This window comes from Protopterus annectens, chromosome 10.part0 (genome assembly GCF_019279795.1).
Source record: "Protopterus annectens isolate FY-2018-M chromosome 10.part0, PAN1.0, whole genome shotgun sequence".
Classification (NCBI taxonomy): Eukaryota; Metazoa; Chordata; order Ceratodontiformes; family Protopteridae; genus Protopterus; species Protopterus annectens.
Genome location: NC_056744.1, coordinates 1,834,109,706 through 1,834,129,366, shown reverse-complemented (window position 1 = coordinate 1,834,129,366; position 19,661 = coordinate 1,834,109,706). Strand labels below are relative to the sequence as shown.

At 41.6% G+C, this 19,661-nt stretch overlaps 1 protein-coding gene across 1 annotated transcript in view; it reads right to left on the bottom strand.

Annotated features, from left to right (window-relative positions):
* LOC122814081 (BICD family-like cargo adapter 2) overlaps nucleotides 1-19,661 on the bottom strand; it is a 105,744-nt gene that overhangs the window by 20,788 nt on the left and 65,295 nt on the right. The window contains exon 4 of the mRNA XM_044086694.1: nucleotides 1,030-1,160. Coding sequence (XP_043942629.1) covers nucleotides 1,030-1,160 — 131 coding nt within the window. The remainder of the gene's footprint in view (nucleotides 1-1,029; nucleotides 1,161-19,661) is intronic.

Below are 19,661 nucleotides of genomic sequence, written 5' to 3'. Positions count from 1 at the left end.
TGCCCTCACTTTCTTTAGCAATACATTCCATGGCCTGACTACATGCTGCAGGGTGTTACAGGACCCCACTACCCTCAGTGCCTGTGCCAATGTTTTCCAGGGCCCCACCACCCCCAGTGCCTGTGCCATGGTATTCCAGGGCCCCACCACCCTCAATGCCTGTGCCAATGTGTTCCAGGGCTCCACCACCCTCAGTGCCTGTGTCACTGTGTTCCAGGGCCCAATCACCCTTGGTGCCTGTGCCAATGTGTTCCAGAGCCCCACTGGCTTTACTGTCTGTGGAAATATGTTCCAGGCATCTATTATTCTGCCTGTCACAGTGTGTTTCAGGGTCTCATTGCCTGTCTGTCACAGTATGTTCCAGGGAAATATTACCTGCACTTTCTGTGGCAATACATTCTAGGGCCTCATTACCCTCATTGCCTGGGGCAGTTTGTTCCATGGCACCACTACCCTCTTTGTGAAATGAAATGTCTTTGAATTTACCGCATTCAGTTGCCATTCCTGCCCCATTTTCTTCCTTTTCTTACTTCCAACGATGTGCTCCGTGCGTCTTGTACCTGCTTTCTTTATTTTCTCTATTCTTCTGTCTGTACACCAGGCTCACAGCCTATCCATTCCACTGACCACATGAATGCTTTCTAAGCTGTTTATTACGATTGGATGTACTTTTGAACTGATCATAATTTTGCACAACTTTATTTCTCATCTGGTATTATATTATTACTGTTATTATTGAAATGTTATTTTCTCTTATCAACTACAACAGCTACAAAGATGGGTGGAAGGCCTTTTGCCTGGCTCTTGCACCTTTATCATGTGCAGGTCCATTGTGCAGAGTTCAGACCATCAGTACTATCAATTATCAGTCTATACACTGAAATGGCACTTAAAGTGTTGTTTTTGGTCTTCATACTCTGCAAAGTAACAGCCAAACTGACAATCAGGTCATAAAATGAATTGTCCTATCCTCCTTCTGAGCTAAATTACTGAATCCTTAGTTGCATTAATGAGGTATTTCTAACTTACTTCATTACAGCTTCATTGCGATCTGTTATGGCCTGTTTCAGACTTTCTTCCATGTCGCTCTCCTGAAGAAGGTTCTGTAGGTTCTCCACTTCCTCCTTCCAGTTCTTGATCTCAACTTGCTGCAGAGCTACCTGAGACAGACAACACAAATAAACTGTAATAGACATAAAGCACTGGAATAACCTGGTAGTGCAGCATAGTGACTAAGTTAATGAGTTACAACTTCCAATGTGGGTTTGATTCCCCCAACATCCACTTTCATGCTGTGCAGTCTGAAAAGTTACTTAACAAAACCAAAATTCCTAAATATTTCTCAAAAACAAGCAGTTGTGCCCACTGGGTCTTACCTGACTACCAAGGACTAAACAAATAAATCATACAGAAAATAACAGGCCATTTATTTATTTGGATAGATGGACTGGACCGGAACTTCTGTCATATTTTGGACTGATTTTTTTATTCTCCTATTCTTTTTGTAAATTCAACTCAAATGTTTTTTTTCTTCACTGCCTAGCAAAGGTGATCTTATAGCCTGGCACAACAGCTTACAAAGCAAAAAGGCTAAGGTTGACTCCATCCAAAAATAACTCAGTAAAATAACCACAACAATGAAAGGTTCATTCAAGGCAGAAGTCCATATCAAGACGGGTGACAGCAGTAACACCTTAGTCAAGCGTACATGAAAATAAATAGGAAAGAACAAGTATATTCCATGTTATGACAAAATCATATCACTAGAACAAGGCCAGCGGATATAGCTAATTCAATATCATACAGATATAACTAATTCACAGTTATACAGATGTAGCTAACTCACAATCATACATATACAGATAATTCACAATCATATACATAGAGCTGATTCACATCACAGTCACACAGATTTGGAGAAAATTTCAAGCAACAAAGGGGATCCTCATCTGGTCTTCCTCTTTGTAACATTATCCAACCAAAAAATACAGCCAAAATGTTCATATCTGCCACCCAAAGGGTGAGAAATACCACTTGAATGACACCGGAGGAGATATTAGGAAGCAAAATTTGTGCAGCCAAAAATAGCCTTCTTGTAATCCATATGTACGTTGTTAATAGACCATTAAAAATGGGCTACATCCCTGCTATCTGAAAGTAGGCTGTTGTAGTTCCAGCTCAAAAGGAAGGATGTTCATCTGAGCTCATTAATTGGAGACAAATCAGCCTCACAAAGATGTTCTGCAACGTAATGGAAAAAATAATTTTTAATTTACATTTCTTAACTGGGAAAGTCCAACTGGGACAAAGCCCATTTTCAGCAGACGCCCAGGAAGAAACTTTCCAGACACCTGTCTTTAGAGTGTGGGAGAAAAAACAGAGCATCTGGAGGAAACCACATGAACGCAGGGAGGATATGTAGACTCTGCACAGAAGGGACCCCAGCCGAGAATCGAATCGGAGAATGTCTTGCTGGGAGGCAACAATGCTAACTGCTGCACCACTGCACCATAGGCATACACTGGATACCTTCTTTTCCATGACCTAAACTATTAATCTTCACAAATGTAGAGTCATATGTGCTTAAACTCATATATGTTCCATTTATGAAGGTTTATCTGCCCATACATTTATCTGGATCTGCCTATTGCATTCAACACTAAATCCTATGACAAAGTCATTAATACTTCTGAAGTCTAAATGTAAAGAATGTTGATATACCTAGAGTCCACAGGAGGCTACATGGTCAAGCAAAACAGGTAATAATAGGGGGACCACTGTCCTCACCATCCCCTGTTACCACTGGACTCCTTCAAGGCTCTTTCCTGGAAAGACTCCTTTTTAGCATCTGTTTCCTTAGGTGCCAAAACTGACTTCAGTGTTTGGCTCAGCAGGTATGCAGATGACTTACTTGTCATGATTGTCCTTAACAATGCAGACACCATTTTCCTTCAAACAGCAGTTGTCATGCATGAGTAGTGCAGAGAAATGACTTCGTTATCATGCATGAATAGTGCAGAGAAATGACTTAGCTATCATGCATGAATAATGCATAGAAACGACTTAGTTATCATGCATGAATAGTGCAGAGAAATTACTTAGATATCATGCATGAATAGTGCAGAGAAACGACTTAGCTATCATGCATGAATAATGCATAGAAACGACTTAGTTATCATGCATGAATAATGCATAGAAACGACTTAGCTATCATGCATGAATAGTGCAGATAAACAAGTTAGTTCTCATGCATGAATACTGCAGAGAAACTACCAAGTTCTCATGCATGAATAGTGCAGAGAAATGACTTAATCATGCATGAATTGTGCAGAGAAATGACTTAGTTATCATGCATGAATAGTGCAGAAAAATGACTTAGTTATGCATGAATTGTGCAGAGAAATGACTTAGTTATCATGCATGGATAGTGCAGAGAAACAACTTAGTTGTCATGCATGAATAGTGCAGAGAAATGACTTAGTTATGCATGAATAGTGCAGAGAAATTACTTAGTTATCATGCATGAATAGTGCAGAGAAACAACTTAGTTGTCATGCATGAATAGTGCAGAGGAATGACATAGTTATCATGCATGAATAGTGCAGAGAAATGACTTAGTTATCATGCATGAATAGTGCAGAGAAATGACTTAGTTATCATGCATGAATAGTGCAGAGAAATGACTTAGTTATGCATGAAGAGTGCAGAGAAATGACTTAGTTATCATGCATGAATTGTGCAGAGAAATGACTTAGTTATCATGCATGAATAGTGCAGAGAAACGACTTAGTTATCATGCATGAATAGTGCAGAGAAAATACTTAGTTATCATGCATGAATAGTGCAGAGAAACGACTTAGTTATCATGCATGAATAGTGCAGAGAAATGATTTAGTTATCATGCATGAATAGTGCGGTGAGACGACTTAGTTATCATGCATGAATAGTGCAGAGAAACAACTTAGTTATCATGCATGAATAGTGCAGAGAAACGACTTAGTTATCATGCATGAATAGTGCAGAGAAATGACTTAGTTATCATGCATGAATAGTGCAGAGAAACGACTTAGTTATCATGCATGAATAGTGTAGAGAAACGACTTAGTCATCATGCATGAATATTGCAAAGAAATGACTTAGTTATCATGCATGAATAGTGCAGAGAAATGACTTAGTTATCATGCATGAATAGTGCAGAGAAACAAGTTAGTTATCATGCATGAATAGTGCAGAGAAATGACTTAGTTATACATGAATAGTGCAGAGAAATGACTTAGTTATCATGCATGAATAGTGCAGAGAAATGACTTAGTTATCATGCATGAAACGTGCAGAGAAATGACTGAGTTATCATGCATGAATAGTGCAGAGAAATGACTTAGTTATCATGCATGAATAGTGCAGAGAAATGACTTAGCTATCATGCATGAATAGTGCAGAGAAATGACTTAGTTATCATGCATGAATAGTGCAGAGAAATGATATACTTATGCATGAATAGTGCAGAGAAATGACTTAGCTATCATGCATGAATAGTGTAGAGAAACGTGTTAGTTATCATGCATGAATAGTGCAGAGAAATGACTTAGTTATCATGCATGAACAGTGCAGAGAAACGACTTAGTTATCATGCATGAATAGTGCAGAGAAATGACTTAGTTATCATGCCTGAATAGTGCAGAGAAACGACTTAGTTATCATGCATGAATAGTGCAGAGAAACTACTTAGTTATCATGCATGAATAGTGCAGAGAAATAACTTAGTTATCATGCATGAATAGTGCAGAGAAATGACTTATTATCATGCATGAGTAGTATAGAGAAACGACTTAGTTATCATGCATGAATAGTGCAGAGAAATGACTTAGTTATCATGCATGAATAGTGCAGAGAAATGACTTAGTTGTCATGCATGAGTAGTGTAGAGAAACAACTTCGTTATCATGCATGAATAGTGCAGAGAAATGACTTAGTTATCATGCATGAAACGTGCAGAGAAATGACTTAGATGTAATGTGATTCTATCTCGCCTACATTCTGTACTGATGGGTTCGGAGCCAATCCTCAGCTCCGACTCGGCACGCTATACTATAGAATGAAGTCTCTTATTGGCTGAGCTATCCCCATATCCCAGGATGCACCACCACTGCTTCTCCAGATCTCGTTTGCCGCTTCTACAGCAAAGACGTGGTCTCGGACTTGGCTGAGCTAAGTGCTTATTTCTTTAAAAAATTCTGTCAGGAATTTTTGGCTAATCTACCCAAAAGCTGTTTTAACAGCTATCATTGTTGTGTGACTGCTTTTGAGTTATTTTTTTGTGGTGAAATTATCATCAGTTTGAGGGAAAGGATCCCGTTTAAGTTAGAGGGGCCTTGCCCTCGCGCATGGTTGAAACTTAGTGTGAGTCTTTTTGTGGTATTGTAGTCTAGTGTTGGTCAAGCAATCCCATTTTCTGTTAGAGGGGTCTTGTCCTCAGTTACACTTTTCTTTAAGCAAAATTTTGTTAAAAGATTTTTTCTAGTGGTAGTGATTGGGTCAACATGTCGAAAGAGCACAGACCATCTGGATTCAAGAAATGCTCTAAATGCAGTTAAAAAATGTCCATAACGGACGATCACTCTTTGTGCATTTATTGTTTAGGCCCTAAGCATCTTCAGGAGTCATGCAGCATTTGTCATGCTTTTTCCTCCCGTGTCCTCCAAGAGAGGAAAAACAAATTGATTTTAAAAGGGCTTATCACCCCTTCCTTTGAGGAGGCTTTATCTTCTTCCTCCTCACCTTCTAAGAAGAAGAAATCATCGGCTCCGACCAGCCCGTCGGAACCGGCTACAAAGAAATCTCGGCAGGCTTCTCCATCGGCTCCATGGACTTCGGAGCTGAGGGTGGAACGGTCTGCCTCAATGCCTCCAGCCTCGACTCCTCTGGCTTCGGAGCCGACGGCTAGAGCTTCGAGAGGCGGGTCACCTTCATCGGCTCCACTGTCTTCGGAGCCGATGAGAGTTGCCCACTCAGATTCTTCCCCTTTGGCGCTGAAGTCCACTTCGGCTCCGAGGGAAATTGCAATGGTTGTGGAGTCTCCCTCGGCAGCGATATTTATCGAGACTATTCAGAGCCGGTCCCCCAGTCCTTCGGAACCGGTGGAGAAGTCGACTCGAACTCGTTCGATCTCTTCTCGGTCTTCGAGAATGTCGGATTCAGACATAGACAGGGTACTTCAAAGGCTGTTTCAGTCTCCAGTCTTCCAAAAGTTGGTTTCGGCTCCAGCTCAGTCGGCTTCAGAGCCGGTTGCCCACCCTGTTGTCTTGGTTCCTCCTCCAACAGCCTCGGCACCGTTGGAGTCGGTGCTGGTGGAGCCGATGGAGGTCTTCGGGTCAGTTCTGACCCTTACTCCAACCACGCCCTTCGGGTTGGAGTTAGGTACACGGACCTCCTCTGTCGGCCCCGGGGGTGACGCTTCGGGACCGATGTTTTCAGTTCCGAGCCTCCCTCTCGGTGCGTCGGCTGTGGGAGTGCTGTCTACTGTTGTGGCCTCGGGGGTCAGACCTTCCCAGGACTCTGGGGGTCCCGCCTTCAGGGCCATGAGGAGTGCTCTGGCCAAATCTTCTTTGGCCACCTCCACCGTCTCACCGGTACCTTTCCTTGGCACGGAGACTGGTTCCTTTGTAGTCCCCCTGTCTCAAGACAGCGGAGCCCTGGGGCCTGAGGCCACCCCCATCGGGGGTTCCCTCCTTCCTGAAGGTCCCTCCGAAGCGTCTTTGGAGGAGCCTCCAAGGAAGAGACAGTGCAAGAGGAAGCACGTCGACTCCCCTGATGAGTCTCTCACCTCGGACATCGACCTCGATGATGCGGAGGGGTTCCCCAAGTCATCCTCGGATGATGTCTCCTTTGCGGACATTTTGGAAATCCTGAAGCAACGAGGCGACTGGCAGTCCAAACCCCCTCCCGCTGAGGAGTTGGTATTCCTCAAGGCCTTTGGGGCTCAGCCCTCCGCCTCCTGGGTGTCTCCGCCCTTCGATGAGCTTCTGAATTTGATCTCTCGAAGGGCGTGGGAACACCCGGATTCTGTGGAATCGGTGCCAGCTCGCCCCAATAAATTTCTTTCAGCCCCCCCGAAAAGGATTTTCTCTCCAAAGGTGTGGCTGTAGATGCCCTGGTGGTGGCATCTGCTACCCAACAAGATGTGGCAGAAGCTTTGACGTCTGTCCATCCTCCTAATAAAGAGTCCAGGAGCATGGATCGGTACAGGAAGTGCACCCTTACTTCAGCAACCTTTACTTTAAGGTCTCTGAATTATCTGACGCACTTCACCAGACTTCAGAGGGATCTGGTCAAGGAACTTTCAGATACCCTCTCTGGTAACTTACCTGAGCAGTTGGCCCAGACGGTTAGCTCTCAGCTGGCTACCCTATCATCATTATCGAACTCGTCCATGAGGCTCATTTCATATGCAGCCGAGGGGGCGAGCAGAGCGGCTGGAACAGGTGTTGCTCTACGGAGACAAGCCTGGCTTTGCCTGTGTCATTTTGCGGAAGCCTTCAAGTCTTCCTTTGCCGACGCTCCCTTTGATGGGTCCTCTCTGTTTGGACCCAAGGTAAAGGACACCTTGACTCGCTGTGAACAAGAGGGTAGGACTTTGACTGCCATAGGGTCACGGTTTTCCACTCCCTTCAGGCCTTATCCCAAGGCTAGAAGAGGGGGGAAAATGTGGTTCCGAAAATCTCAAAAGCCTTACTCTTCACAGCAGAGCGATCCCCCTGCTAGAGGCAGAGGAGGGGGAAATTTTTAAGGAAGACGCCGTCCCAGAGGCAGCGGAGGCCCCCGCAACACTGGAGACCGTGAGTCCTTTCATGGCTCCTCAACCTTCCAGCATCCCTGAAGGATTGCCCGACTGTGCAGCTCCGGAGCCAGTCGGGGGTCATTTTTCGAAGCATCTAAAGGCCTGGGAGAGTATCACTCAGGACCGATGGGTGCTCCGAATCATTGCCGGAGGTTACTCCATCCCCTTTTCTCACCCCCCCCTCCATCCCAAAAAATCCCGGACCTGCCACCCAGTCAACGGGATCTTGCAGCCATCAAAATCTCAAAGCTGCTTCGAAAAGGAGTCATCCAACCTGTCCCCGTAGGCCAGACCAGATTAGGGACTTACTCAAGATTCTTTTTGGTGCCAAAAAAGACCGGGGACTTGAGGCCCATTTTGGATCTCAGCAAGCTAAATCGATCAGTGAAGAAGTCCAAGTTCCGGACGGTCACCTTGCAATCCACTCTCCCGCTGCTGGAGAAAGGTGTTTGGATGTGCTCCATAGATCTCAAGGATGCCTATTATCACATCCTGATAGATCAGGCGTCCAGGAGACACTTGCGCTTCAGCCTGGGAGACAGTAATTTCCAGTTCCGTGCACTGCCCTTTGGTCTCACCACAGCCCCCAGGGTGTCCACCAAATGTTTGGCGGTGGTGACTGCTCACCTGAGAAGTCTAGGATTCCAGGTGTTTCCATACCTAGATGACTGGCTCCTAACTGCCACCTCCAGGCATCTGTTCTTGCAAAACCTAGCAGCCACTATATCTCTAGGCAACTCCCTAGGAATCACCTTCAATTGGACAAAGTCCGTGTTGCTGCCATCTCAGCGCATTCGGTTTATCAGAGTAGAGATAGACTCAAAGCAAATGCGGGTCTATCTTCCTACAGAGAGGATAGAGACACTACAGTCTCAAGTTCGAGCCTTGCTCCTCAAATGTCGAGCCCCAGCCAGGATGGTCCTACAACTGTTAGGTTCCATGTTGGCCACCGTTCTCCTAGTCCCCTTGGCAAGGTTACATATGAGGATTCTCCAGTGGCTCCTGTCAGTCCAGTGGTCTTATCAGGATCTCCCTCTCAGTCACCATATTCTGATCACAGAGATGTCAAACAGGACCTTCGTTGGTGGCTTCTTTCCTCCAACCTGGATCAGGGGCGACCCTTCGTTCCTCCACCTCCAGTGGCCACACTGACTATGGACGCCTCCCATTCGGGGTGGGGGGGACATTACCTGGGCAGGTCAGTCCAAGGCAAGTGGCACTCCGACGAGACTCTCCTCCACATCAACATACTAGAGATGAGGGCGGTGCTTCCATCACTGCAAGCACTGCACAGTTACCTCCCCCAGGGCATGATTGCCATTCAGTCCGACAACATCTCAGTAGTCTAATACCTGAACAAGCAGGGAGGGACCAGATCCTACCCCCTTTGCAGAGAGGCCATGAGGGTATGGGATTGGGCTATTGCAACCAAACGTTTTCTGGTAGCAACACACATTCCAGGGAGATCCAATGTGATAGCCGACAGACTGAGCAGAACTATTCTCTCCCCTCACTAGTGGTCTGTAAACGACAGAGTGGCAACTCAGATTTTAAGAAGATGGGGAACTCCTTGTTGCGACCTTTTCACAACCCCCCTCAACACGAAATTCCAACAGTTCTTCTCTCTCACCCCAGTTCCGGGGGAGATTCCCAAGGATGCTCTAGTCCAAGCTTGGCCCACTGGTCTGCTATACGCCTTTCCACCGGTTCCCCTTCTTCCCAAGGTGATCCAGAAGGTGATTTGCTTGGAGAGCAAAATGATTTTAGTTGCCCCATACTGGCCTCGTCAAGTCTGGTTTCCCTTTCTTCGGAAATATGCACTGGACGGTCCATGGTTCCTGGACCAAGTTCCAGATCTCTTGACCCATCAGCCAGGACAGCTTCATCAGTCCCTCCACTCGTTGAAGTTGACAGCTTGGCTCCTCCTCTTCTGACCATAGTCAGGAACCATGCTTTGGAACCGGAAGTCCTACATATCTTGTCCTCGGCCCACAAAACTTCTACTAAGAAAATGTATAGCAGCAAATGGAAGAGATTTGCTATTTGGGCCCAACTCCGGGGATTAGACCCCATAACAGTCCCGATGTCAGAGGTTCTGAAGTTTTTAGCTTCTCTGTTCAATCAAGGTTGTTCGGTCTCTACCATCAAGGTTCAATTGGCAGCCATTTCCAATTTTCGTGAGAGCATAGAATCACCTTTGATGAGCAACAAGTTGTGTAAAGCCTTCATGAAAAGTGCTGGGCTGCTACGGCCCCCGATATCTCATCCCGCTCCACCGTGGGACCTTAATGTGGTGTTAGGTGCTCTGACCTCTTCCCCCTTTGAACCGGCAGCAACTTGTGACTTAAAATTTCTTTCTTGGAAGACTGCTTTATTAGTTGCAATTACATCAGCCAGGAGAGTTTCGGAACTTCAAGCCCTATGTGTCAAACCACCATACCTGTTTTTTCACAAGGATAGAGTATCCCTCAGACCGAACCCATCCTTTGTTCCTAAGGTTTGTTCTAGTTTTTGTCTGCAACAATCATTGGAACTTCCAGTTTTCTTCCCGAAGTACTCAAACAGAGCGGAATACATCTTTCACACCTTGGATGTTCACAGACAATTACGCTTCTATTTGGATAGGACGCACCAAGCACGGAAAACAAATCAATTGTTTGTGTCCTTTTCGGACAATAAATTGGGCAAAGCCATCACGAAAGTCACTATTGCCAAGTGGATCAGAGACTGTATCAGTCATACTTACTTCATTTCTAATAAAGAGCTTACAGCTACAGTGAAAGCTCATTCTACCAGGGCTATGGCTACTTCGGCAGCTTTTCATTCCAAGCTTGCCATTAGTGACAGTTGTCCTGCGGTTACATGGTCTTCTCCTCACACCTTCATTTCTCATTACAAATTGGACGTGGCATCTCGGGGGGTGTGCTTCCTTCGGTTCCACAGTTCTCAGGAGTGTTTTCCAGTGAGCCACCCAGGAATCAGGTGCTAGGGACGCTGTCCCATCAGTACAGAATGTAGGCGAGATAGGATCACATTACATCTTTTAGTTATGTACTTACCATAACTTTAGATGTATGGGATCCATCTCCCTACATTCCTAATAACCCACCCTCCTTCCCCCTGCCTTGGAGATCAGAAGAGACTGGACGGTTTGAGTTCAGCTGTTTCATCTTGAAACACCTGGCAATATTATATCAACAGTCTATGTGTGTGTGCATGTGTGCGGACAAACAAGATCTGGGGAAGCAGTGGTGGTGCATCCTGGGATATGGGGATAGCTCAGCCAATAAGAGACTTCGTTCTATAGTATAGCGTGCCGAGTCGGAGCTGAGGACCGGCTCCAAACACATCAATACAGAATGTAGGTGAGATGGATCCCATACATCTAAAGTTATGGTAAGTACATAACTAAAAGTTATCATGCATGAATAGTGCAGAAAAATGACTTAGTTATCATGCATGAATAGTGCAGAGAAACGACTTAGTTATCATGCATGAATAGTGCAGAGAAATGATTTAGTTATCATGCATGAATAGTGCAGAGAAACGACTTAGTTATAATGCATGAGTAGTGCAGAGAAAAGACTTAACTATCACGCATGAATAGTGCAGAGAAACGACTTAGTTATCATGCTTGAATAGTGCGGTGAGACGACTTAGTTATCATGCATGAATAGTGCAGAGAAACGACTCAGTTATCATGCATGAATAGTGCAGAGAAATGACTTAGTTATCATGCATGAATAGGGCAGAGAAACGACTTAGTTATCATGCATGAATAGTGCAGAGAAACAACTTAGTTATCATGCATGAATAGTGCAGAGATACAACGTAGTTATCATGCATGATTAATGCAGAGAAATTACTTAGTTATCATGCGTGAATTGTGAAGAGAAATTACTTAGTTATGCAAGATAGTGCAGAGAAAGGACTTAGTTATCATGCGTGAATTGTGCAGAGAAATGACTTAGTTATCATGCATGAATAGTGCAGAGAAACGACTTAGTTATCATGCATGAATAGTGCAGAGAAATGACTTAGTTATCATGCATGAACAGTGCAGAGAAACGACTTAGTTATCATGCATGAATAGTGCAGAGAAACGACTTAGTTATCATGGATGAATAGTGCAGAGAAACGACTTAGCATGCATGAATACTGCAGAGAAACGACTTAGTTATCATGCATGAATAGTGCAGAGAAATGACTTAGTTATCATGCATGAATAGTGCAGAGAAATGACTTAGTTATCATGCATGAATAGTGCAGAGAAATGACTTAGTTATCATGCATGAGTAGTATAGAGAAACGACTTAGTCATCATGCATGAATAGTGCAGAGAAACGACTTAGTTATCATGCATGAAACATGCAGAGAAATGACTTAGTTATCATGCATGAATTGTGCAGAGAAATGACTTAGTTATCATGCATGAATAGTGCAGAGAAATGACTTAGTTATCATGCATGAGTAGTATAGAGAAACAACTTAGTTATCATGCATGAATAGTGCAGAGAAACGACTTAGTTATCATGCATGAAACGTGCAGAGAAATGACTTAGTTATCATGCATGAATTGTGCAGAGAAATGACTTAGTTATCATGCATGAATAGTGCAGAGAAATGACTTAGTTATCATGCATGAATAGTGCATAGAAACGACTTAGTTATCATGCATGAATAGTGCAGATAAACGACTTAGTTATCATGCATGAATAGTGCATAGAAATGACTTAGTTATGCATGAATATTGCAGAGAAACTACTTAGTTATCATGCATGAATAGTGCGTAGAAATGACTTAGTTATCATGCATGAATAGTGCAGAGAAACAACTTAGTTATCATATATGAATAGTGCAGAGAAACGACTTATCATGCATGAGTAGTGCAGAGAAATGACTTTGTTATCATGCATGACTAGTGCAGAGAAATGACTTAGTTATCATGCATGAATAGGGCAGAGAAACAACTTAGTTATCATGCATGAAACGTGCAGAGAAATGACTTAGTTATCATGCATGAATAGTGCAGAGAAATGACTTAGTTATCATGCATGAAACGTGCAGAGAAATGACTTAGTTATCATGCATGAATTGTGCAGAGAAATGACTTAGTTATCATGCATGAATAGTGCAGAGAAATGACTTAGTTATCATGCATGAATAGTGCAGAGAAACGACTTAGTTATCATGCATGAATAGTGCAGAGAAACGACTTAGTTATCATGCATGAATAGTGCAGAGAAACGACTTAGTTATCATGCATGAATAGTGCATAGAAACGACTTAGTTATCATGCATGAATAGTGCAGATAAACGACTTAGTTATCATGCATGAATAGTGCATAGAAATGACTTAGTTATGCAAGAATAGTGCAGAGAAACTACTTAGTTATCATGCATGAATAGTGCGTAGAAATGACTTAGTTATCATGCATGAATAGTGCAGAGAAACGACTTAGTTATCATATATGAATAGTGCAGAGAAACGACTTAGTTATCATGCATGAGTAGTGCAGAGAAATGACTTCGTTATCATGCATGACTAGTGCAGAGAAATGACTTAGTTATCATGCATGAATAGTGCAGAGAAACAACTTAGTTATCATGCATGAAACGTGCAGAGAAATGACTTAGTTATCATGCATGAATAGTGCAGAGAATCAACTTAGTTATCATGCATGAATAGTGCAGAGAAATGACTTAGTTATCATGCATGAATAGTGCAGAGAAAGGACTTAGTTATCATGCATGAATAGTGCAGAGAAACGACTTAGTTATCATGCATGAATAGTGCAAATAAATGACTTAGTTATCATGCATGAATAGTGCAGAGAAATGATTTAGTTATGCATGAATAGTGCAGAGAAACGACTTAGTTATCATGCATGAGTAGTGCAGAGAAACGACTTAGTTATGCATGAATAGTGCAGAGAATCGACTTAGTTATCATGCTTGAATAGTGCGGCGAGACGACTTAGTTATCATGCATGAATAGTGCAGAGAAACGACTTAGTTATCATGCATGAATAGTGCAGAGAAACGACTCAGTTATCATGCATGAATAGTGCAGAGAAACAACTTAGTTATCATGCATGAATAGGGCAGAGAAACGACTTAGTTATCATGCATGTATAGTGCAGAGAAACAACTTAGTTATCATGCATGAATAGTGCAGAGAAACGACTTAGTTATCATGTATGAATAATGCAGAGAAATGACTTAGTTATCATGCATGAATAGTGCAGAGAAACAACTTTGTTATCCTGCATGAATAGTGCAGAGAAACGACTTAGTTATCATGCATGAATAGTGCAGAGAAACAGCTTAGTTATCATGCATGAATAGTGCAGAGAAATGACTTAGTTATCATGCATGAATAGTGTAGAGAAACCTGTTAGTTATCATGGATGAATAGTGCAGAGAAACGACTTAGTTATCATGCATGAATAGTGCAGAGAAACGACTTAGTTATCATGCATGAATAGTGCAGAGAAACTACTTAGTTATCATGCATGAATATTGCAGAGAAATGACTTAGTTATCATGCATGAATAGTGCAGAGAAACGACTTCATTATCATGCATGAATAGTGCAGAGAAACAAATTTGTTATCATGAATGAATAGTGCAGAGAAACGACATAGTTATCATGCATGAATAAAACAGAGAAATGATTTAGTTATCATGCATGAATAGTACAAACGACTTAGTTATCATGCATGAATAGTGCAGAGAAACGACTTAGTTATCATGCATGAGTAGTACAGAGAAACGACTTAGTTATGCATGAATAGTGCAGCGAAACGACTTAGTTATCATGCATGAATAGTGCAGAGAAATGACTTAGTTATCACGCATGAATAGTGCATAGAAATGACTTAGTTGTCATGCATGACTAGTGCAGAGAAACAACTTAGTTATCATGCATGAATAGTGCAGAGAAACGACTTAGTTATCAGCATGAATAGTGCAGAGAAACGACTTAGTTATCATGGATGAATAGTGCAGAGAAACAACTTAGTTATCATGCATAATTAGGGCAGAGAAATGACTTAGTTATCATGCATGAATAGTGCAGAGAAATGACTTAGTTATCATGCATGAATAGTGCAGAGAAATGACTTAGTTATCATGCATGAATAGTGCAGAGAAACGACTTAGTTATCATGCATGAATAGTGCAGAGAAACGACTTAGTTATCATGCATGAATAGTGCAGAGAAACAGCTTAGTTATCATGCATGAATAGTGCAGAGAAATGACTTAGTTATCATGCATGAATAGTGTAGAGAAACCTGTTAGTTATCATGCATGAATAGTGCAGAGAAACAACTTAGTTATCATGCATGAATAGTGCAGAGAAATGACTTAGTTATCATGCATGAATAGTGCAGAGAAATGACTTAGTTATCATGCATGAATAGTGCAGAGAAACGACTTAGTTATCATGCATGAATAGTGCAGAGAAACAGCTTAGTTATCATGCATGAATAGTGCAGAGAAAGGACTTAGTTATCATGCATGAATAGTGCAGAGAACTTAGTTATCATGCATGAATAGTGCAGAGAAACGACCTAGTTATCATGCATGAATAGTGCCGAGAAATTACTTAGTTATCATGCATGAATAGTGCAGAGAAATGATTTAGTTATCATGCATGAATAGTGCAGAGAAACGACTTAATCATGCATGAGTAATGCAGAGAAACAACTTAGTTATCATGCATGAATAATGCAGAGAACGACTTAGTTATCATGCATGAATAGTGCGGTGAGACGACTTAGTTATCATGCATGAATAGTGCAGAGAAATGACTCAGTTATCATGCATGAATAGTGCAGAGAAACAACTTAGTTATCATGCATGAATAGCGCAGAGAAACAACGTAGTTATCATGCATGATTAATGCAGAGAAATTACTTAGTTATCATGCGTGAATTGTGAAGAGAAATGACTTAGTTATGCAAGATAGTGCAGAGAAAGGACTTAGTTATCATGCATGAATTGTGCAGAGAAATGACTTAGTTATCATGCATGAATAGTGCAGAGAAACGACTTAGTTATCATGTATGAATAGTGCAGAGAAATGACTTAGTTATCATGCATGAATAGTGCACGGAAACAACTTAGTTATCATGCATGAATAGTGCAAAGAAACGACTTAGTTATCATGCGTGAATAGTGAAGAGAAATGACTTAGTGATGCATGAATAGTGCAGAGAAAGGACTTAGTTATCATGCGTGAATTGTGCAGAGAAATGACTTAGTTATCATGCATGAATAGTGCAGAGAAACGACTTAGTTATCATGCATGAATAGTGCAGAGAAATGACTTAGTTATCATGCATGAATAGTGCAGAGAAACGACTTAGTTATCATGCATGAATAGTGCATAGAAACGACTTAGTTATCATGCATGAATAGTGCAGAGAAATGACTTATTTATCATGCATGAATAGTGCATAGAAACAACTTATTTATCATGCATGAATAGTGCAGAGAAACGACTTAGTTGTCATGCATGAATAGTGCAGGGAAACGACTTAGTTATCATGCATGAATAGTGCAGAGAAATTACTTAGTTATCATGCATGAGTAGTGCAGAGAAATGACTTCGTTATCAGGCATGAATAGTGCAGAGAAACAACTTAGTTATCATGCATGAAACGTGGAGAGAAATGACTTAGTTATCCTGCATGAATAGTGCAGAGAAATGACTTAGTTATCATGCATGAATAGTGCAGAGAAATGACTTAGTTATCATGCTTGAATAGTGCAGAGAAATGACTTAGTTATCATGTATGAATAGTGCAGAGAAATGACTTAGTTATCATGCATGAATAGTGCAGAGAAACGACTTAGTTATCATGCATGAATAGTGCAGAGAAATGACTTAGTTATCATGCATGAGTAGTACCGAGAAACGACTTCGTTATCATGCGTGAATAGTGCAGAGAAACAACTTAGTTATCATGCATGAAATGTGCAGAGAAATGACTTAGTTATCATGCATGAATAGTGCAGAGAAATGACTTAGTTATCATGCATGAATAGTGCAGAGAAATGACTTAGATATCATACATGAATAGTGCAGAGAAACAACTTAGTTATCATGCATGAATAGTGCAGAGAAATGACTTAGTTATCATGCGTGAATTGTGCAGAGAAACGACCTAGTTATCATGCATGAATAGTGCAGAGAATCGACCTAGTTATCATGCATGAATAGTGCACAGAAATGACTTAGTTATCATGCATGAATAGTGCAGAGAAATGACTCAGTTATCATGCATGAATAGTGCAATGAAATTACTTAGTTATCATGCATGAATAGTGCAGAGAAACGACTTAGTTATCATGCATGAATAGTGCAGAGAAACAACTTAGTTATCATGCATGAATAGTGTATAGAAACAACTTAGTTATCATGCATGAATAGTGCAGAGAAATGACTTAGTTATCATGCATGAATAGTGCATAGAAATGACTTAGTTATGCATGAATAGTGCAGAGAAACTACTTAGTTATCATGCATGAATAGTGCATAGAAAGAACTTAGTTATCATGCATGAATAGTGCAGAGAAACGACTTAGTTATCATGCATGAATAGTGCAGAGAAACAACTTAGTTATCATGTATGAGTAGTGCAGAGAAATGACTTTGTTATGCATGAATAGTGCAGAGAAATGACTTAGTTGTCATGCATGAGTAGTGTAGAGAAACAACTTAGTTATCATGCATGAATAGTGCAGAGAAATGACTTAGTTATCATGCATGAATAGTGCAGAGAAACGACTTAGTTATCATGCATGAATAGTGCAGAGAAACGACTTAGTTATCATGCATGAATAGTGCAGAGAAATGACTTAGTTATCATGCATGAATAGTGCAGAGAAATGACTTAGTTATCATGCATGAATAGTGCAGAGAAATGACTTCGTTATCATGCATGAATAGTGCAGAGAAATGACTTAGTTATCATGCATGAATAGTGCAGAGAAACGACTTAGTTATGCATGAGTAGTGCAGAGAAATGACTTAGTTATCATGGATGAATAGTGCAGAGAAATGACTTAGTTATCATGCATGAATAGTGCAGAGAAACGACTTAGTTATCATGCATGAATAGTGCAGCAAAATGACTTAGTTATCATGCATGAATAGTGCAGAGAAACAACTTAGTTATCATGCATGAATAGTGCAGAGAAATGACTTTATCATGCATGAATAGTGCAGAGAAATGGCTTAGTTATCATGCATGAATAGTGCAGAGAAACAACTTAGTTATCATGCATGAGTAGTGCAGAGAAATGACTTAGTTATCATGGATGAATAGTGCAGAGAAACGACTTAGTTATCATGCATGAATAGTGCAGAGAAACGACTTAGTTATCATGCATGAATAGTGCAGCAAAATGACTTAGTTATCATGCATGAATAGTGCAGAGAAATGACTTAGTTATCATGCAGGAATAGTGCAGAGAAACGACTTAGTTATCATGCATGAACAGTGCTGAGAACAACTTAGTTATCATGCATGAATAGTGCAGAGAAACGACTTTGCCTTCAAAGCAAAAAATGCAGCATTTTGTAATTGGCATTCCAATCCCCATACCCCCAGTTATATATACTGCTAATGGGCAGAAACTAGCAGCTGATGGGGTAGTAAAAGACGTTGGAGTTTGCATACACATCATGATCGTCCATTCAATATCAAATATCTGCTATGATCTGTAAAAGCACATGGAGCTGCCTGTCTGATCCTCTGTAGGTCCCAGATCTGTGCCAGCCAGGTAACTGTCTCCCTGTGTACCTGTCTACAGCTCTTATTGAACCCAGCCAGGTAATTGTCTCCTTGTATACCTGTGTGCAGCTCCACTGTGTACCTGTATGCCTGTGTACAGTTCCCCTTTATACCTGTATACATGTGTAACAGCTCCTCTCTATACCAGTATACCTGTATACAGCTCTTTGTATACCTGTGTACAGCTTCTCTGTATACATGTATACCTGTGTAAAGCTCCCCTGTGTACCTGTATACCTGTGTACAGTTCCCCTTTATACCTGTATACATGTGTAACAGCTCCTCTGTATACCTCTATACCTGTGTACAGCTCCTCTGTATACCTGTGTACAGCTCCTCTGTATACATGTATACCTGTGTAAAGCTCCCCTGTGTACCTGTATACCTGTGTACAGTTCCCCTGTATACCTGTGTAACAGCTCCTCTCTATACCAGTATACCTTTATACAGCTCCTCTGTATACATGTATACCTGTGTAAAGCTCCCCTGTGTACCTGTATACCTGTGTACAGTTCCCCTTTATACCTGTATACATGTGTAACAGCTCCTCTGTATACCTGTATACCTGTGTACAGCTCCTCTGTATACCTGTATACCTGTGTACAGCTCCTCTGTATACATGTATACCTGTGTAAAGCTCCCCTGTGTACCTGTATACCTGTGTACAGTTCCCTTGTATACCTGTGTAACAGCTCCTCTCTATACCAGTATACCTGTGTACAGCTCCTCTGTATACCTGTGTACAGCTCCTCTGTATACCTGTATACTTGTGTACAGCTCCGCTGTATACCTGTATACCTTTGTACAGCTCCTCTGTATACCTGTATACCTCTGTACAGCTCCTTTGTATACCTGTATACCTATGTACAGCTCCCCTGTATACCCATATATCTGTGTACAGCTCTTACTGAACCTTTTATATTATACTGTACCATGCTGTGTAACCTAACTACATGCTATCTGAAGCAGCTGGAGAATATACAAACATATCCCGCAAAGAGAATCAGTGAGCTACAGA